Source organism: Corylus avellana, chromosome 2, assembly GCF_965113065.1.
Source record: "Corylus avellana chromosome 2, dhCorAvel1.hap1.2, whole genome shotgun sequence".
In the NCBI taxonomy this organism is placed as follows: Eukaryota; Viridiplantae; Streptophyta; class Magnoliopsida; order Fagales; family Betulaceae; genus Corylus; species Corylus avellana.
The window spans coordinates 21,569,545-21,587,053 of NC_142491.1; the positions used below are offsets into that span (position 1 = coordinate 21,569,545).

General features: G+C 36.4%; 3 protein-coding genes across 3 annotated transcripts; 1 reads left to right on the plus strand and 2 right to left on the minus strand.

Annotated features, from left to right (window-relative positions):
• Positions 1-6,241: 6,241 nt before the first annotated feature.
• On the minus strand, positions 6,242-7,088 carry LOC132163617 (germin-like protein subfamily 1 member 7). The gene is made up of 2 exons (XM_059573972.2): positions 6,950-7,088; positions 6,242-6,803 (listed from the first exon to the last, which is right to left on the minus strand). The coding sequence occupies exons 1-2, from the start codon at positions 7,086-7,088 to the stop codon at positions 6,268-6,270; spliced, it is 675 nt and encodes a 224-aa protein (XP_059429955.2). The 3' UTR covers positions 6,242-6,267.
• A 2,697-nt stretch (positions 7,089-9,785) lies between these two features.
• On the minus strand, positions 9,786-10,704 carry LOC132164013 (germin-like protein subfamily 1 member 11). Its single transcript, XM_059574425.1, has 2 exons — positions 10,566-10,704; positions 9,786-10,403 (listed from the first exon to the last, which is right to left on the minus strand). Exons 1-2 carry the CDS (start codon positions 10,702-10,704, stop codon positions 9,868-9,870), a joined length of 675 nt encoding a protein of 224 aa, XP_059430408.1. The 3' UTR covers positions 9,786-9,867.
• A 1,849-nt stretch (positions 10,705-12,553) lies between these two features.
• Positions 12,554-13,413, plus strand: LOC132167161 (germin-like protein subfamily 1 member 13). The gene is made up of 2 exons (XM_059578062.1): positions 12,554-12,692; positions 12,863-13,413. Exons 1-2 carry the CDS (start codon positions 12,554-12,556, stop codon positions 13,411-13,413), a joined length of 690 nt encoding a protein of 229 aa, XP_059434045.1.
• The last annotated feature ends 4,096 nt before the right edge of the window (positions 13,414-17,509 follow it).

The window sequence follows — 17,509 nt, forward strand, 5'->3', positions numbered from 1 at the left end:
GTCCGATGATATGGGTTGACCCTCCTCATCTAAATTGATTGCTTCCATCCATTTAGATTTTCCACATACGGTACATGAATCCAACTCTTTATTGCCCTTCCAGAATAGTATACAGTCATTACGGCATGCTGGAATCTTCTCATACCCTAGTCCCATGTCTTGTAAAAACTTTTTCGCCTCATATGTATTAACTGGCAGAGTTTCACTAGTCTCGGGTAGCAACTGATTGATGAACTCTAGGAAAGCCGAGAAAATCGAGTTACTAAGTCCACCAATGCACTTCAAGTTGTACAGGTGAACAGTGGCACTTAGTTTGCTATGTTTTGTCCCAGTATGAAGTGGCTTCTCCGCTTTTTTAAGAAGGCCATAGTACTTTAGTGCATCGCCTTCAGCGGCTTCTTCGGTCACAATTTTCTCACCCCCTTGCACTACGGCCTGAGGCTCACAATTGTCTTCCCTAACTACTTCATGCATGCCGAATAAATCACGCAACATTCCGTGCATGTCTCCACCCTGATTTGCGCATGCACCCGCATCTGAGGCCGGACGATTGGAATTAGACCCGGTATCAAGACCCTGTACATGCTTCTCACCGTGATAGAACCAAAGTGTGTATTCCGGCATCATTCCTTTTCCCCCTGTCAAGTGGTCGAATATGAAACCCGGCGGGTGGCACCGGTTATTTCGACAAACCTTACAAGGGCAATAGATGAATCCATCAGGGGTTCTACAGTTACTAACTGCAAACTCCACAAACAATCTACACCCGTCTCTGTATTCCCTCGTACCCCTAGACTTTGTCATCCAACTCTTGTCCATTTTTATCTACGTACATAAATTAGGAATAAATATATAAGACTTAAAAATTGTATACCTAATTTCAAGCACATTCATATATATAAACATAAACCGAAACCTAAATATTTGAACCACATAAAAAATTTAAACCTATATTCTCAGATATGATTAATTAAATTGTTTATGTCCAAAAATATATACATATTCATGCGAACGTATCTACATTCATCCGTACCAAAGTGTGTATTTATAACACTTATCTATTATAATTAATCCAGAAAAACCAATAAAAAAAACAATACTTGATCCAAAATGAAGCATTTTCTTTGGTGGAGACCCTAAACAAATTAATTCTAGCTAGGTTATTTTATAAGGTTGTTCTAATACATCTACCGAGCTAGGTTCGTTATGAGGACCCTAAATACAATAAATCTAGGTTCAATGTCGTTAGACTTTGGCATTAATTAGTAGGTGATGACATGCATGGGTCATACAACTCTTTTGTTTGGTGTATTTATTTATTTTGTATATGATATATATAAAGGTTAAAGGGATTTTGAGTGTATTGCAAATATGGCAAATGTTTTGGTAATATATATTTTTGGTCCGGACGTTTCTTGGGTTATTGACACATTAGATTAATTTCTTTCATATTAATCACAATTTTAACAAAATTCCAACTAGTTTTTAGGTAATATAAATTTTAATGCGTTATATTTCAACTTGAACAAGCTATATAAGTTCCTCAAATCAACCAAAATTTTATCCGTTTTGTATGGTTTTTTTTTGTTTGAAAAAATAATATATGTGGGATAGAATTAAGTAAGAATCAAATTGAATATATTTTGCAAGTGTTTTAGGTTATGTGTTTAATTATGATTAGATTTGTTAAAAAAACTCAAAACAAAAGTGTGAAAAAATAGCCTAAAAAACAAAGTCATGACTTTTTACTTATTCAATATAGCACGTCTCTTTAAGTTTGACAAGGTTTGCACTTTTGCCAACTCTTTTTCCCGTTAAATCCATGTAATTCGGATTGAATCCTCGCGTTGTGTGACTTTATAACTTACAAATTAATCCATAACGTTTATGGTTAAAAGAATATTAAAAAACTCATTAATGTTGAATATTAATTAAACAAAGTCTTAAACTAAATCTCTATAAATATTATATATCACCACGCACTACACGTACTTAATTAGAAGGTCAAACGATATTGAAATGAATGATAGATTAAAATTCATATAATGTTTTATAAATTCTTTACTAATAAGCCAACCTTTTGCAATTATATTTTCAAACAAAAACCTAGCTAGCATGAGAAACATCATTTTGCATGCATGTGCATATCCAACGTACAATAAGTAATTAATTAATAGATATTCCTAAAAAGAAAAAAAATTTCACCTCAATTAGATGCTCACAAATACTCAATCCAGTGCATTATTGAAATATATGACAGAATAAAACATAAAATTTATAAAACAACACAATATTGTGCAATAAAACAATATTCTGCAATATTAAAACAATATTATATATAAAATAAATCAATATTTATAGTTATAAAATAAAACAATATATATATATATATATATATACCTGCAGGAGGCGGAGCAGATTCGGCCGGAGAATCGCCGGAGACAGCAACGGCGAAGTGGAGGTGGCCGCCGGAGATGGGGAGTGAGCTAGCTAGAGAGAGTGCTACGTACTGCGCGCTAGTAGAGAGATAAAGCTGATCACAGAGAAAATGAAGGAGGAGCTAGAAGAAAATGAGGAAGAGTGAGGGAGGAGATAGAAGAAAATGAAGAAGAAAAATACCTGCAGGGATGGCGGGAGAAGAGAAGAGCAGCTGTGCGTGCGATGGAAAAGCAGGGGAAAGAGAGAAAACATGGCTAACAGTTGGAAATTTTTTTTTTTTTTTTTTATAAGTTTTGAATGTTCAAATGGCATGGGTTACGGTACGTGTTATAAAAGAAAAGTATATATTAAAGTACTGGCCGATGTTTGTTTTCTAAAAATTAATTTTATTAAATGTTAGTTGGAATTCGATCATATTGTACAATATTAAATTAATCTGATAATGTTGGGATCAATCCTATTATCTATATATATCTATATATATTACTGACGTGTCAAAGTAACACGTCAACAGTTATTGACGTGCCAAAGTGACACGTCAATATTTGTTGACGTTTCAAAGTGACACGTCAATATTTCTTGACGTGTCAAAGTGACACGTCAATAAATATTGACGTGTCAACGTGACACGTCAATAATTCTTGACGTGTCAGTATTTGACACGTCAGTAAATAATCAATCAATTAATAATTAAATTTAAAATGATGTCAGATTAAATTTGGTTCAAATTTACTGACGTGTTAATTATAACACGTCAGGAAATACTGACATGTTGTTTTCAACACGTTAGTAAATGTTGACGTGTAACTTTTAACACGTCAGTAAATAATTTGTTGACGTGCTACTTTTCACACGTCAGCATTTACTGACGTGCCAAAAAAATTTACTGTTTGCCACGTGAAGAAATGGCCTTTTTTTTGTAGTGTTTATACCATAAGGGTGTTATCCATTGAGAACTTGCCAATAAGATAGTCATGGAGGTATTCTATTTGGAGTCACATACATAAATTTGCTCTTGTAGTTCTATGTTGTTGTGCCTAATATTATCATTTTGAGTGTATGCATCTCATAAACAAAGGAGAAATAATGATGGAAGAAATACTTCAAAGAAAAGAAATAATTATTGAAGAAATGAGTATAAAGAATAGGAATTAGTGCCCCCTACATTTTCTACTAATTCTTTACTACAAAAATAATAAAGTTGTACCTATAGTTATAAAATCACATTTGAATGTCCAATATATTGTAAACCATTGTCAGATTCAACTGCCTAATGCCCTAAGCTCAAGTTTTCTATGGTCTTTGTCATCTTTTTTCTTTTTGTCTTTTTCTTTTGTTGGTCAAGAAATAAGCTCATGGCATACTTTTCTTTTCTTTCTTGTGTAGGTCTAGGCCATCACATGCAACTAGTAGCATCTAGGAAAGTTTGCTGTTACAAACTTCTAAAACATGATTACTAATCTTTAGTAGAGAGAAGGATCTTATGAGTACTTAGGGTTCACAACAAAATAGAGTTTGGAAGTAAAATTAGGGATCTATGGGGCTGTTTACACGGTTATTAGAATTGTTGTTTAGAGAGCAAAACAGTTAGCAATAACATAGAAAATAAAGTAGAGTGCATCAGAAGAGAAATAAGAAGAGAGAGGAAGAAGTTTGCAATCTGACTCATTAAACTACTTTTGGACGATGGTATTTTATACAACATATGAGATTTTATATCTGTAAGTAAATGACTGTTAATAAGCTAGTTGAATCCACTCTAAAGAGAGGTTCGTAATTCAAATGTAACCTCTACGATATGTTTTGATTCGAATGGGTCTAGTTTATGATTTTCCTTGAGATTTCCTTGTCTATTGCATTTAATTTGGTATGGCTTGATCACCTACGATCATGTGTCCTTTAGTATGTTAAACAACTTGCCATTTTGCTTAAAGGTTTAGAGATTATTCTAACAATGGTGCTATTAGTACAAAAATGTATATGATGAATTTAATATTTTCTCCCAACCTAAGCTCACCATTTGGTTTTCTTTCTCTCCTTTCTCCTTATGCAGTTGAGCACATGGAGGGAAAGTAGGTTCTCTTTCCTCCTGGTCTCTCTCCTTCCAATGTACCTTCCCACCAAATGGTGAACAAATTATTTGACACCTAACATTCATTTAATTAACTAAAACAATAGTCATTACTCATTAGTGCTAATCAGATCCTAGGTTTTAGTCCAAGGTTTAGTACTGAAACTACCACAAAATTGCTTTCTAGGAAATAAGCTTAACTACCACAACTATGTTTGTTCTTTTGCTAATTTCTCTTGCATTTCTTCACTTTTATATGTACTGTTACAGCTTTGACATGGTTGATTTGAAAGAGTTATTCTTGATAAGTGGAAAAGTAACTTGGTAATGGCGTTATTGTGTGCATCTTCATATTTATCCTTTACAAATTAGAAAATCTTCCTTTTGGTGTTTTGGTTAAGTTCTTTTGGACATTGTGAATTGTAATGTTCATATTTCTCTTATCGGCAAACTAAATTTTTGTATTTGTAATCATTTCACTTTAGATTTTTCAATTTGATAAGCAATATTCATGGCTAGAAACTTTTGGTTGCCTTTTTTGTATTCTTTTGTCATGACTTTTTTATTGTTTATTTTCATTATGATCATTTATATATCTTTTGAATATGACCTCATCTTTTAAAATTGTATTTTTTTTTTTAAAAAAATAATAATAATAATAAAACAATATTAGGGTCGAATTAACCCTAATACTGTTTTATTTTTTTTAGAATGTCAGACCCATTAGCGTCCACTTTAGTTTGGACGCTAATAGTGCAACCGTCGGCGTCCACTCCAGTTTGGACGGTGATGGTGAACTATTAGTGTCTACCTTAATGGATGCTAATAGTTCACCATCAGCGTCCACTCCAGTTTGGACGCTAATGGTTGATTTTTTTTTTTTAATTTTTTTGGGATCAGGTGGACGCTAATGGTTCACCATCAGCGTCTACTCCAGTTTGGACGCTGATAGTTGATTTTTTTTTTTGGGAGCATTAGCGTCTACTTTAGTCGACGCTAATCGTTAACCATCAGCGTCCACTATACTTTGGACGTTGATGGTTGATTCTTTTTTTTTTTTAGGACCAAGTGGACGCTAATAGTTATCTATTAGCGTCCAGTCCATGGGGACGCTAATAGTCCACCATTAGCGTCCACTTAGAGTGGACGCTGATAGTGGAGCACTAGCGTCGATTTTGCCTTCTGTTGACTCCAGCTTCAGCGACAAAAATCCACGACTTTTAGTGTCCACATTGTCGACGCTAAAAGTGATCATCAGCTTCCAGTTATAAGTGGACTCTGATATTCACACAATTGATCATTAGGGTCGGACGATTAGGGTCCAGAAGTTGACGCTGTTGTCAGTAACGTTCACTTTAGGACTTTTAGCGTCAAAATAATGTCGCCACTAAAGACCTAAATTCTTGTAGTGTTACCCATGGGTTAGTAGACCCACGTAAAACAAGGTCACCACTAGGCCCCTCCGTAGGTCTGGTTGTGAAGTAGACCCACATTGGGGTCACCACCAGACCCTGCCATGGGTCAAGTCGTGACTGAGTCGTACATTTATTCTTCATCCACAATTACTCAATGAGAGAGAGTGAGAGAGAGAGAGAGAGAGAGAGAGAGAGAGGATAAATATATGAAATTATCGTTTTATTTCATTGAATTTATTGCTATGACGTCACAACAAGGGAATTAAAAAATGACAAACTTGATCCGAACCATCTAATGATTCATTATTGGCTATTACATATATTTATCTAATTATTGTCCCACTAGAATTTTTTCTGAAGATAATTGACCACGTTCTTGTCAAGTTGGAAGGCTTTTGTGAGAACATCAGGATTGATGGGAGGATTTGATCCAAAGACTGCATTTGCTATGATGATGAGCCCAGGATTTTGGCTGCTAAGACCGGCAAAGGCAACAGCATTGGTTTTCTCCACATTAAACTGGAAGTGAATGAGACCAATTGGGAAGACAAAGACATCTCCTGCATTTAGAACTTTGGAGAAAAGGCGGTTGTCTGGGTTGGATGTGACAAAGCCAACTAATAGAGTACCCTCTAGGACTACAAGAATCTCGGTTCCACGAGGGTGAATGTGAGGAGGATTTAGGCCGTATGGTGCAAAGTCAATCCGAGCCAAGGATATGCCTAAGGTGTTGAGGCCTAGTATTTTGTCGACATTGAGGAGAGTGACATTTGATCCGAGTGGATTTGAGGTGTCTCTAGGAGTGTCTAGCCCTGAAAAGAAGAAATCATTGGCAGTGGCAAGCTTGGGGTCCTTGCAAAACTTTCCATTAACAAATACTGCAATAGGAAAAATAGCAATTGTTATATATCGCAGATCACAAACAGCTTCCAAATGATGAAAGGTTGCAATATATATATTAGTATGTAGAGTCCTAACATGCATGAAGAGAAAAGAAGAAGATCAAATGAGTGATGATATATACCAGCATGATCAGAAGAGGTATCGTTAATGGCAACACAGAAGTCTTGGAGAGGACTTGGGTCGTAGGCAGAGGCAAGGGAGAATGCCCAAGCCAACAAGGCCACAGTTAGTAGCAACATCTTAGGAACGCCTTTCATCATTTTTGAGGTTATCTCGACCACCACCTTAATTTGAGTGTATAAGCTTTGTATTAATTCTTGCTGTGAGAATTGATGTTGCATTGGAGGACGCCTATTTATAGATGGAAGGGAGTCACTGATATGGAGGAAGGGGTCTTATGTTTTAACTTCCACGCACGGAGATAGAAGATTTCTAATTAAGACTTGGTAATTAAGTCTTCATCAATAGATATTTATTTAATTAATGGGTGAACCATTCTTTCAACCACTACTGCACGCAGAATTGAAGATGCAGCCAAATTTGACGGCTTCAATTAATGGACTAGTTCAGCTCTTTTATTTGCCCTTGTCCCTCACTCATAAAAAATGCACATATATATCAATTAACGTTGGTATATATATATATATAATTGACCCTGTCCCTCATCATTGATCCAATACACTTGTGAGTCGTGACGTACGTTTAAACAAAAATTGATGCATGGGTTAATTGAACACGTCAGTGGAGTCCTTGAGACAACATATATATATATATATATATATATATATATATATATATGTCTCATCTGACGAAATCAATATTAATTCCGTGTCTTTTGCATGCATATCTGTTTTTTTTTATTTTTACCTACATATAATTTCACGTAACATTGTTCTTTTTAGCAAATTAAGTTTTCCTTCCAAAGCTTAACTAGCTACTTCTCAAAAATCATTTTCTTTGAAAACATATTTTATTTTTGGAACATGTAAAATACATCAAAATACATTCATGTTTCCTAACGAACCATTATGTGATTGCCCTAGTCTGAAAGAGTCCGAACAGGTTTTCGAATGAGGTTTACTTATATTTAAAACGTATTTAGAATGAGGTTTTCGATCCGGACATACGATGATCAAGTCCCAACGGATAACCGGGGATGTTACTATTTTCTTCAAAGTCTCTTAATGATTCGGGATTCCACTGTTAACATTTTTTAAAACGCCTCCCTAATCCTTAATTTGCATAATTTAATTATAGAGCACTCAAGCATGTAAGAGTATTAAGTACTCTTTGCGTGGAAGTTTGGAACAAACATCATTTAAGCATATCCTATATATATGTGTCTCATATGACGAAATAAACATTAATTTCGTGTTTTTATTTTTTGGTAACTTCACTTACTCCTTGAAATGTTACATCTTTTGCAAACACCCCTTCAAAGTTTAAAAAATCTTATTTTGGAGTATTGATCTTTTGTTTTTTTTCCAATTACCCCCATTCGGCTAGAGATTGGGGTTAAATCAGATGATAGAAGGGGTAAAAAGACTTTTATACGCCTAAAATTTTTAAAAATTTCAAATTTACCCTATTTACAAATAAAAAATTATTATTATTATTATTATATTAATAATAATAATAAAAATTATTATTTTTTTAAAAAAAAAAAAAACAAGAGATAAAGAAAAAAAAGTGACCCGTCATGGATCACCAAGATGAGCCACGTGACTCCCTGTTGGGTCACTTGCGACCCACGATGGGTCCCTTTTTAATATATATATATATATATATATATATATAAATAATAATAATAATAATAATATTATGATCCGTGGGTCACAAGGCGGGTGAGTTAGATCCACCCGTGAACCTATAGGTCAGGAGTTTTTTTTTGAATTTTTTTTTTTTTAATAGAAAATGAGTGTATTTTTAGAATTTCGCTTCCCTCCGTTAGGATTTAACAAAAAATTATTAAATCTGTTAAATCCTAACGAAGGGGGTAATTGAAAAATCAAAAGATCGATACACTACAGTGTTGGTAGTGGGTTTACAAACTAATACCAAAATAAATAAGCGTGATAAGTTTACAAACTATATCACTTACACCTCTCACACAAACACTTTTGACACTCTAAAAGAATCGAAGAAAGGAGTAAATTTGTTAAGAAGTAAATTTTCAAACTATATCACACAAATACAAACACTTTTGACACTCTCAAAGAATATGCACTTTCTTTAAAGCAAGATTAATTTATTATAGAAAAGGACTATCAACTCTTCACACTTTCTTTTTGTTAATCACCGTATACACATATCCCTTAATACAAAGTCATCATAGCATTCAATGTTATGGTTACAAATTCCGAAAGGGATGGCTATAATTGTCAAACTAATCAACCACCCTACAACATAGCACTAAGGAGCTACAAAATCTAGAAGTTACAAAATGAGATAATAGTGATATTTTGTAGGAAATCTCTTTCTAGTAAGAGGATAGTAGTGATATTGCCACTTCGAATTTATTAAGTTGAAGCAGAGACCCACTTGTTGTTATCAGGTTTAATCAGATTATCTGTATTTCTATTAGTTACTCCATGTCTATAAACGAGGATAATGTATATTATTATTATGATGATTAGATTTCTCATATTTATTTCACATTCTCATGTATTTACTCTAATTATACTTAGAGGGACGGTTCCCCAGTTAGCTACCGGTTAGTTGAATATAGGTAATTACAAGTAATCCTACCAAATTGGTCAAGGCCAGATTTGAGGGCTTTACGTTTGAAGTTATATCTCAAACATTGTGGATTCAAATTCTACCTAACTTTAATCTTGAAAACTGTGCTTCGCCCATTATTACTCTATGACAAAGAGAGAGAGAGAGAGAGAGAGAGTACATATAAGAAATTATCATTTTATTTCAATGAATTTATTGCTATGACTTTACAACAAGGGAATTAAATAATGACAAACTTGATCCCAACCATCTAATGATTCATTATTGGCTATTACAAATATTTCTCTAATTATTTTTCCATTAGAATTTTTTCTGAAGATAATTGACCACATTCCTGTCGAGTTGGAAGGCCTTGGCGAGAACATTTGGATTGATGGGAGGATTAGATCCAAAGACAGCATTTGCTATGGTGATGAGCCCAGGATTCTGGCTGCTGAGACCGGCAAAAGCAACAGCATTGGTTTTCCCTACATTAAATTGGAAGTGAATGAGACCAATTGGGAAGACAAAGACGTCTCCTGCATTTAGAACTTTGGAGAATAGGCGGTTGTCTGGGTTGGATGTGACGAAGCCAACTAATAGAGTACCCTCTTGGACTACAAGAATCTCAGTTCCACGAGGGTGAATGTGAGGAGGATTTAGGCCATACGGGGCAAAGTCAATGCGAGCCAAGGATATGCCTAAGGTGTTAAGGCCTAGTATTTTGTCGACATTAAGGAGAGTGACATTTGATCCAAGTGGATTTGAGGTGTCTCTCGGTGTGTTTAGTCCGGAGAAGAAGAAATCATTGGCCGTAGCAAGCTTAGGGTCCTTGCAAAACTTTCCATTAACAAATACTGCAAAAGGAATAAAAGCAATTGGTTATATCACAGACAAAGGGCTGCCAAATGAAAGGTTGATATCTAACATGTGATGCAGAAAATATATATTAGTATGTAGAGTCCTCGCTAACATGCATGAGGAGAAAGGATGAAAATCAAATGAGTGACGATATTTACCTGCATGATCAGAAGAAGTATCGTTAATGGCAATACAGAAGTCTTGGAGAGGACTGGGGTCATAGGCAAAGGCAAGGGAGCATGCCCAAGCCAACAAGGCCACACTTACAAGCAACGTCTTAGGAACACCTTTCATCATGTTTGAGGTTATAGATCTCCACCACCACCTTAATTAACTTGAGTATGTCTGCTGTGTATTTGATCTTGCTGTGAGAATTAATGTTTCATTGGAGGATGCCTATTTATAGATGGAGGGGTCTTATGTTTTTAACTTCCACGGAGATAGAAGATTTCTAATTAAGACTTGGTACGTAATTAATATTGGCTGTTTAATTAATTAATGGGTGAACCATTCTTTAACCACTACTGAACGCACATATGCATACATATATACTAATTAAGAGAAGATGCAGCCCAATTTGACGGCTTTGGTTAATATTGGAATAGTTCAGCTCTTCTACTGTAGCTCTTTTTCGTTTGCCAATTCAAAAAATGCACATATCAATTAACATTGATGCATCTCTTTGAAACTGAAATGGCTGAAGAGCTCATATTATATATATATATGTAATTGACCCAATATGCGTGTATGTGGCGTACGTTTCAACAAAAGTTAATGCGTAGGTTGAACACTTCAATGGAGTCCTAGAGACAACGTTTCAACAAAAATTAATTCTGGCGAAATCAACATTAACTAGTAATTGGAAGCGTAGATTTTTATACAGAATCTAGCTACAACCTAACCTACCAATATGCGAAGGATTCAGCATCACCCCCAGCTAAGGTTGTACTCCATTAGTGGACACTCATAAGAAGAGAATATATCACCGACCATCATCCGGCAACATCGAGAAATAGCAAAAAAATGCTGAAATAATTTCTCAATGTATTGTATACGCTGACTAGGAGTGTACATGCAGATGCGGATGCAGTTATTTGCAATATCCTCGCCCTTATTCGCAAAATGTAGATATCACTTTTTAGATATCTACATCCGTATCCGCGCGGTTATTGCGATTATTAAATGCAGTTATCCATTATCAGCATTTTAAGTAATTGGCCTACTTACTTTTTTTGGTCTCTATTACGACATATTTTAAATAATTTTGAAAATAATTTAGGCAAGTTTCTGGTGTTTTCGACTTGTTTTAATTTTTTTTTTTGAAGCCCAAATATTTTTAAAATATATTGATTTCACATAATTTTTGCCTTTTTAACCAAGAGAATGAGTGAATTGTGAAGAAAAAAAGATCTAAAACAATGTAAGTAAACATAATATATGCATAATCTAAAAATCCACTCGAACCCAAAAGCCGAAGCTAATAGACTTAGTTTCACTTATGCATATTAAGTATTATTTTTCTTTATAGTTTTTTAGTGTATGACTCAATACTCATAAGTGCAGTTACAACAATAAGTCTATAAGCTGACAACTTAAAGAACCAAATAACCATAGGCCATTTAGGATTGGTGCCACTAAAAGTAAAAGAACATTAGGAATAGGATCCCATCATCAGGAAATGACAGTTTTGTCCTACAACCGCACATTAATTCGATATCAAAATTTTGGAGTGTACGTTTTGTTTAACTTTGCCAATTAAATTTTGTGTGATGCAAAGAAAAGGTCAAAAATAGTATGCTAGTATTTGAATAATTGGATCATGCATGATCCTCTTGAGTTCTTAGATGTCGAATCGTGGGCTATCATTCTCTTAAGCTTGAAATGGCTTTTTAATAGAAAATGTCAATAGTGGTTGAAAGAATGGTTCACCGATTAATTAATTAAATATCCATTGATGAAGACTTACGAACCAAGTCTCAATTAGAAATCTTCTATCTCCGTTGAAGTTAAAAATAAGACCCCTTCCTTCATATCAGTGACTCCCCTCCATCTATAAATAGGCGTCTTCCAATGCAACATTTCTCACAGCAAGATAATACTTAGCATATACACTCAAATTAAGGTGGTGGTCGAGATAACCTCAAAAATGATGAAAGGTGTTCCTAAGACTTTGCTACTAACTGTGGCCTTGTTGGCTTGGGCATTCTCCCTTACCTCTGCCTTCGACCCCAGTCCTCTTCAAGACTTCTGTGTTGCCATTAACGATACTTCTTCTGATCATGCTGGTATATATCATCACTCATTTGATCTTCTTCTTTTCCCCTCATTCATCTTAGGACTCTACATACTAATATATATATATATATATATTTCAACCACTCATCATTTGGAAGCCCTTTGTGATCTGCGATATATAACAATTGCTTTTCTTTTTTTTTTTTTTTTCCTATTGCAGTATTCATTAATGGAAAGTTTTGCAAGGACCTTAAGCTTGCTAGTGCCAATGATTTCTTCTTCTCAGGGCTAGACACTCCCAGAGACACATCAAATCCACTCGGATCGAATGTCACTCTCCTCAATGTCGACAAAATACTAGGCCTCAACACCTTAGGCATATCCTTGGCTCGCATTGACTTTGCACCGTACGGCCTAAATCCTCCCCACATTCACCCTCGTGGTACCGAGATTCTTGTAGTCCTAGAGGGTACTCTATTAGTTGGCTTTGTCACATCCAACCCAGATAACCGCTTCTTCTCCAAAGTTCTAAGCGCAGGAGACGTCTTTGTCTTCCCAATTGGTCTCATTCACTTCCAATTTAATGTGGGGAAAACCAATGCTATTGCCTTTGCCGGTCTCAGCAGTCAGAATCCTGGGCTCATCACCATAGCAAATGCAGTATTTGGATCAAATCCTCCCGTCAATCGTGATGTTCTTGCTAAGGCCTTCCAACTCGACAGGAATGTGGTCAATTATCTTCAGAAAAAATTCCAGAGTGACAATAATTAAAGAAATATGTGTAATAGCCAATATTGAATCATTAGATGGCTCGGATCTAGTTTGTCATTATTTAATTCCATTGTTGTAACGTCATAGCAATAAATTCATTGAAATAAAATGATTATTTTTTATATATACTCTCTCTCTCTCTCTCTCTCTCTCTCTTTATCATTGTATAATAATGGTGGAAGAATGTTAAAGTATGTGACTTTTTCAACCCATTAATATGGTGGGCCTAGCATTAGTCCTTTTCCAAGTGGGAGAGGTTTTTATTTCAACCGGTTTTTCCTTGTATTCCTACACTATTGGTTTTGGGATTCCTATTTGTACTTGGACTTGGAGTTCTTGTGGTTGACCGACCTTGAGCACTTATATAAAGGCATTGAGCCTTGTGTTTTAGAGTGTGCCAAATGTGAATATCTGTGAGTATTAAAGGGTAGAGAAAAAGGAGAGAATTTGAGAGAGTGGGTACAAGGGCTGCTGCAGTGTTTTTTCTCTTTAGTGGTTTTTGGAGGAGCCAAAAATAAGTGATTAGAAGAAAAAGGTGCAGCAGAGTAAGAGAAGAAAATAGAGATTAGCCGCCATTTGTTCCAGTAAAATAAGAGTTTGTAAATCTATCTTTTGTCTTCGATTTTGGGAATAGTCTCTGTGGTATGATAGTGAGATTTGGGTGCATTGAGGCTTTGGGATCTGAGTGATTTTCTTTCTACTATTTTGTACTCCATATTTTGATAGTGGATTTTCTTCGGGTCGTGTCCGCCAGTGGATGTAGACTTGCTAAGTTGAACCACTTAACCCTTGGTGTTGTGTGTTTATTGCTTAATCTTTGTTATTCCACATTCTTCTTATTTGTCGCATCTCACGGGTCTTGAAAAATACGATTAATTTCCTAACAACTGGTATCAGAGCTTTTGGTTTGAGTCGGAGCGATGGCAAGTGAAGAAGGAAAGATAGGAATCGAAAAATTCAACCGCACAGATTTTGGGTATTGGAAAGTACAGATTGAAGATATTCGTTGTGGGAAGGATCTTCATCAACCTCTTTTGGAAGAACAACCCGACGAAATGGATGATAGCGAGTGGGCTCTGCTTGATTGTAAAGCTCTAACAGTTAGCAGGTTATCACTGTCAAAATCAGTTGCACACAACGTTGTAAAGAAGAAGACCATAGCAGGTCTAATGGCGGCTTTATCAAGTATGTATGAAAAATCGTCGACTAACAACAAGGTGCATTTGATGAAGAAATTGTTCAACCTAAAGATGGCAGAAGGGGCTTCGGTGGCACATCATCTCAATGAGTTCAACACTATCACAAATCAATTGTCCTCGGTGGAAATTGATTTTGATGATGAGGTTTGTGCGTTGATCGTCTTGGCATCTTTGCCAAATAGCTGGGAAACAGTGAGGATGGCTGTGAGTAACTCTGTAGGAAAGAGTAAACTGAGCTATGAAGGCATCAGGGATTTGATTTTCAATGAAGAGGTTCGAAGAAGAGATGCGGGTGAAGCCTCTTGTTCTGGTGTTGCTTTAAAGCTCGAGACTCGGGGCAAAGGACAAGACAGAAACTCTGGTCAAGGTAGATCAACTTCCAAAAAAAGGAGAAGCAAATTTAGATTCGGCCAACAACCTAAGTGTTGAAATTGTGGCAAGACTGGCCACTACAAGAAGAATTGCAGGGAATCAAGGAAGGAGACTGAGAACGATTATGCAAACGTAGTGACAGAAGAAGTATATGATGCCCTACTTCTCTTTGTTGACAGTCCCCTTGATTCTTGGGGTCTTAGACTCAGGAGTATCTTTTCATACGACAGCGATCCGTGAAATTCTCTTGATGGAGATTTCGGGAAGGTGTATTTGGCTGACGGAACGGCGATGGATGTTATGGACCTAGGCAATGTTAATTAGAGTTCACATTGACTCGGTATGGAAGCTACAGAAGGTCAGGCATGTTCCGGAGTTGAAGAAGAATCTGATTTCAATGGGATAGCTTGATGAGGAAGGGCATTCAATTCAATTCCACGGCGGAAAGTGGAACGTTAGCAAGGAAGCTAGGATTTTGGCTCGTGGTCATAAGACGGGTATTCTTTATATGACCATGAACAGCAAGAATACAGTTGCTGTTGCAGATATGGGTGCTGACTCAAAACTATGACACCTAAGGCTTGGGCACATGAGTAAGAAATAGATGAAGGTACTTATGTCAAAGGAGAAACTACCGGAGTTGAAGTCAGTTGAGTCTAATTTGTGTGAAGGCTGCATCCTAGGAAAACAGAAGAAGGCGAGTTTCACGGAAGTTGGCAAAGCACCTAAGCTTGTAAAGTTGGAGCTGATACACACGGATTTGTGGGGTCCCGCACTAGTGGCATCTCTTCGAGGCTCGCGATATTACATTACATTTATTGATGACTCGAGTAGGAAGGTATGAGTTTATTTCTTAAAAAGTAAATCTGATGTATTTGAGACTTTTAAGAAATGGAAGGCCATGGTTGAGACTGAAACGGGCTTGAAGCTCAAGCGTTTGAGATCAGACAATGGAGGAGAATACGAAGACAGGGGGTTTAAACAATTTTGCGCAATGAATGGGATTAGAATAGAAAAAACTATCCCGAAAACGCTGCAGCAGAATGGCGTGGCTGAGTGCATGAACAAGACTATAATGAGCGTGCCAGGAGTATGAGATTGCATGCTGGGTTACCAAAGACTTTCTGGGCTGATGTAGTGAGCACTGCTGCATACTTAATAAATAGGGGGCCTTCTGTTCCCCTAAGCCACAGACTACTAGAAGAAGTTTGAAGTGGAAAAGAGGTAAATCTTTCACATTTGAAAGTGTTTGGTTGTGCTTCGTATGTCCATGTTGAGTCTCATGCTATGAATAAACTAGATGGTAAATCTAGTAAGTATTTCTTCATTAGATATGGAGACGAGGCATTTCGGTTATCGATTTTGGGATGATCAAAATTGGAAGATCATTAGAAGTTGGAATGTGACTTTTAATGAGTGTGCTATGTACAAGGATGGGTCAAGTGCAGAACCTGAAGTTACAGAGAATGAACTGAAGAAGTTTGAGTTTGTTAACTTAGATGAGCTTTCTGAAAGTACAGTACAGAAAGAGAAACAATTCGTGGAGGTAGAGCTTGATGAACAGTGTTCACTCACAGATGAATGTGATGGCAAAGAATCTTCAAGAGACTTACAGCACCGGGAAGAGTCTTATTCTTTAGCAAAAGGCAAAGAGAAACGTGATCGAAAAGCAACAAAAAGGTATAGCTTTGAGGAAATGGTTTCTTTTGCTCCGATAGCTAGTGGTGGAGATCCATTGTCTGCTCAGGATGGAATGCCGAAACAGGTGGAGTCACTCCGAAGTGGTAAAGCTTGGGAATCGGCAGAATTACCCAAGGGAAAGAAGGCTAAAGGGTGCAGGTGGGTCTACAGGAAGAAAGAGTCATCGAAGAAAGCTGTATGGTTGACGGGGCTAATAAGGAGGCAAGGTGTAATGTCTAAATCAGGTCCTATGCTCAAGTTCAAAAGGCGCTTGAACTTGAGTGACACTCGTGGAGTATGATTGCCCTTAGGGGTTGAGGTGGAGACATCCGGAAGAGACACGTTTTGTTAGACTTGATGCGTTTCAAGTCAAGGTGGAGATAGTTAAAGTATGTGACTTTTTCAACCCAGTAATACGGTGGGCCCAGCATTAGTCCTTTTCCAAGTAGGAGAGGTTCTTGTTTCAACCGGTTTTTCCTTGTATTCCTATACTATTGGTTTTGGGATTCCTATCTGTACTTGGACTTGGAGTTCTTGTGGTTGACCGACCTTGGGCACTTATATAAAGGCATTGAGCCTTGTGCTTTAGAGTGTGCCAAACGTGAATATCTGTGAGTATTGAAGGGTAAAGAAAAAGGAGAGAATTTGAGAGAGTGGGTAAAAGGGGTGCTGCAGTGTTTTTTCTTCTTGGTGGTTTTTGAAGGAGCTAAAAACAAGTGATTAGAAGAAAAAGGTGCTGCGGAGTGAGAGAAGAAAATAGAGATTAGCCGCCATCTGTTTCAGCAAAAAAGAAGAGTTTGTACATTTGTCTTTTGTATTCGATTTTGGAAATAATTTCTCTTGTG

Excerpts from the sequence above, each read along its gene's own strand:
- LOC132163617 (XM_059573972.2), bottom strand. The coding sequence starts at position 7,088 with ATGATGAAAGGCGTTCCTAAGATGTTGCTACTAACTGTGGCCTTGTTG. Across the intron at positions 6,804-6,949 it reads TACCTCTTCTGATCATGCTG|TATTTGTTAATGGAAAGTTT; the intron begins GTATATATCATC and ends TTCCTATTGCAG.
- LOC132164013 (XM_059574425.1), bottom strand. The coding sequence starts at position 10,704 with ATGATGAAAGGTGTTCCTAAGACGTTGCTTGTAAGTGTGGCCTTGTTG. Across the intron at positions 10,404-10,565 it reads TACTTCTTCTGATCATGCAG|TATTTGTTAATGGAAAGTTT; the intron begins GTAAATATCGTC and ends TTCCTTTTGCAG.
- LOC132167161 (XM_059578062.1), top strand. The coding sequence starts at position 12,554 with ATGATGAAAGGTGTTCCTAAGACTTTGCTACTAACTGTGGCCTTGTTG. Across the intron at positions 12,693-12,862 it reads TACTTCTTCTGATCATGCTG|TATTCATTAATGGAAAGTTT; the intron begins GTATATATCATC and ends TTCCTATTGCAG.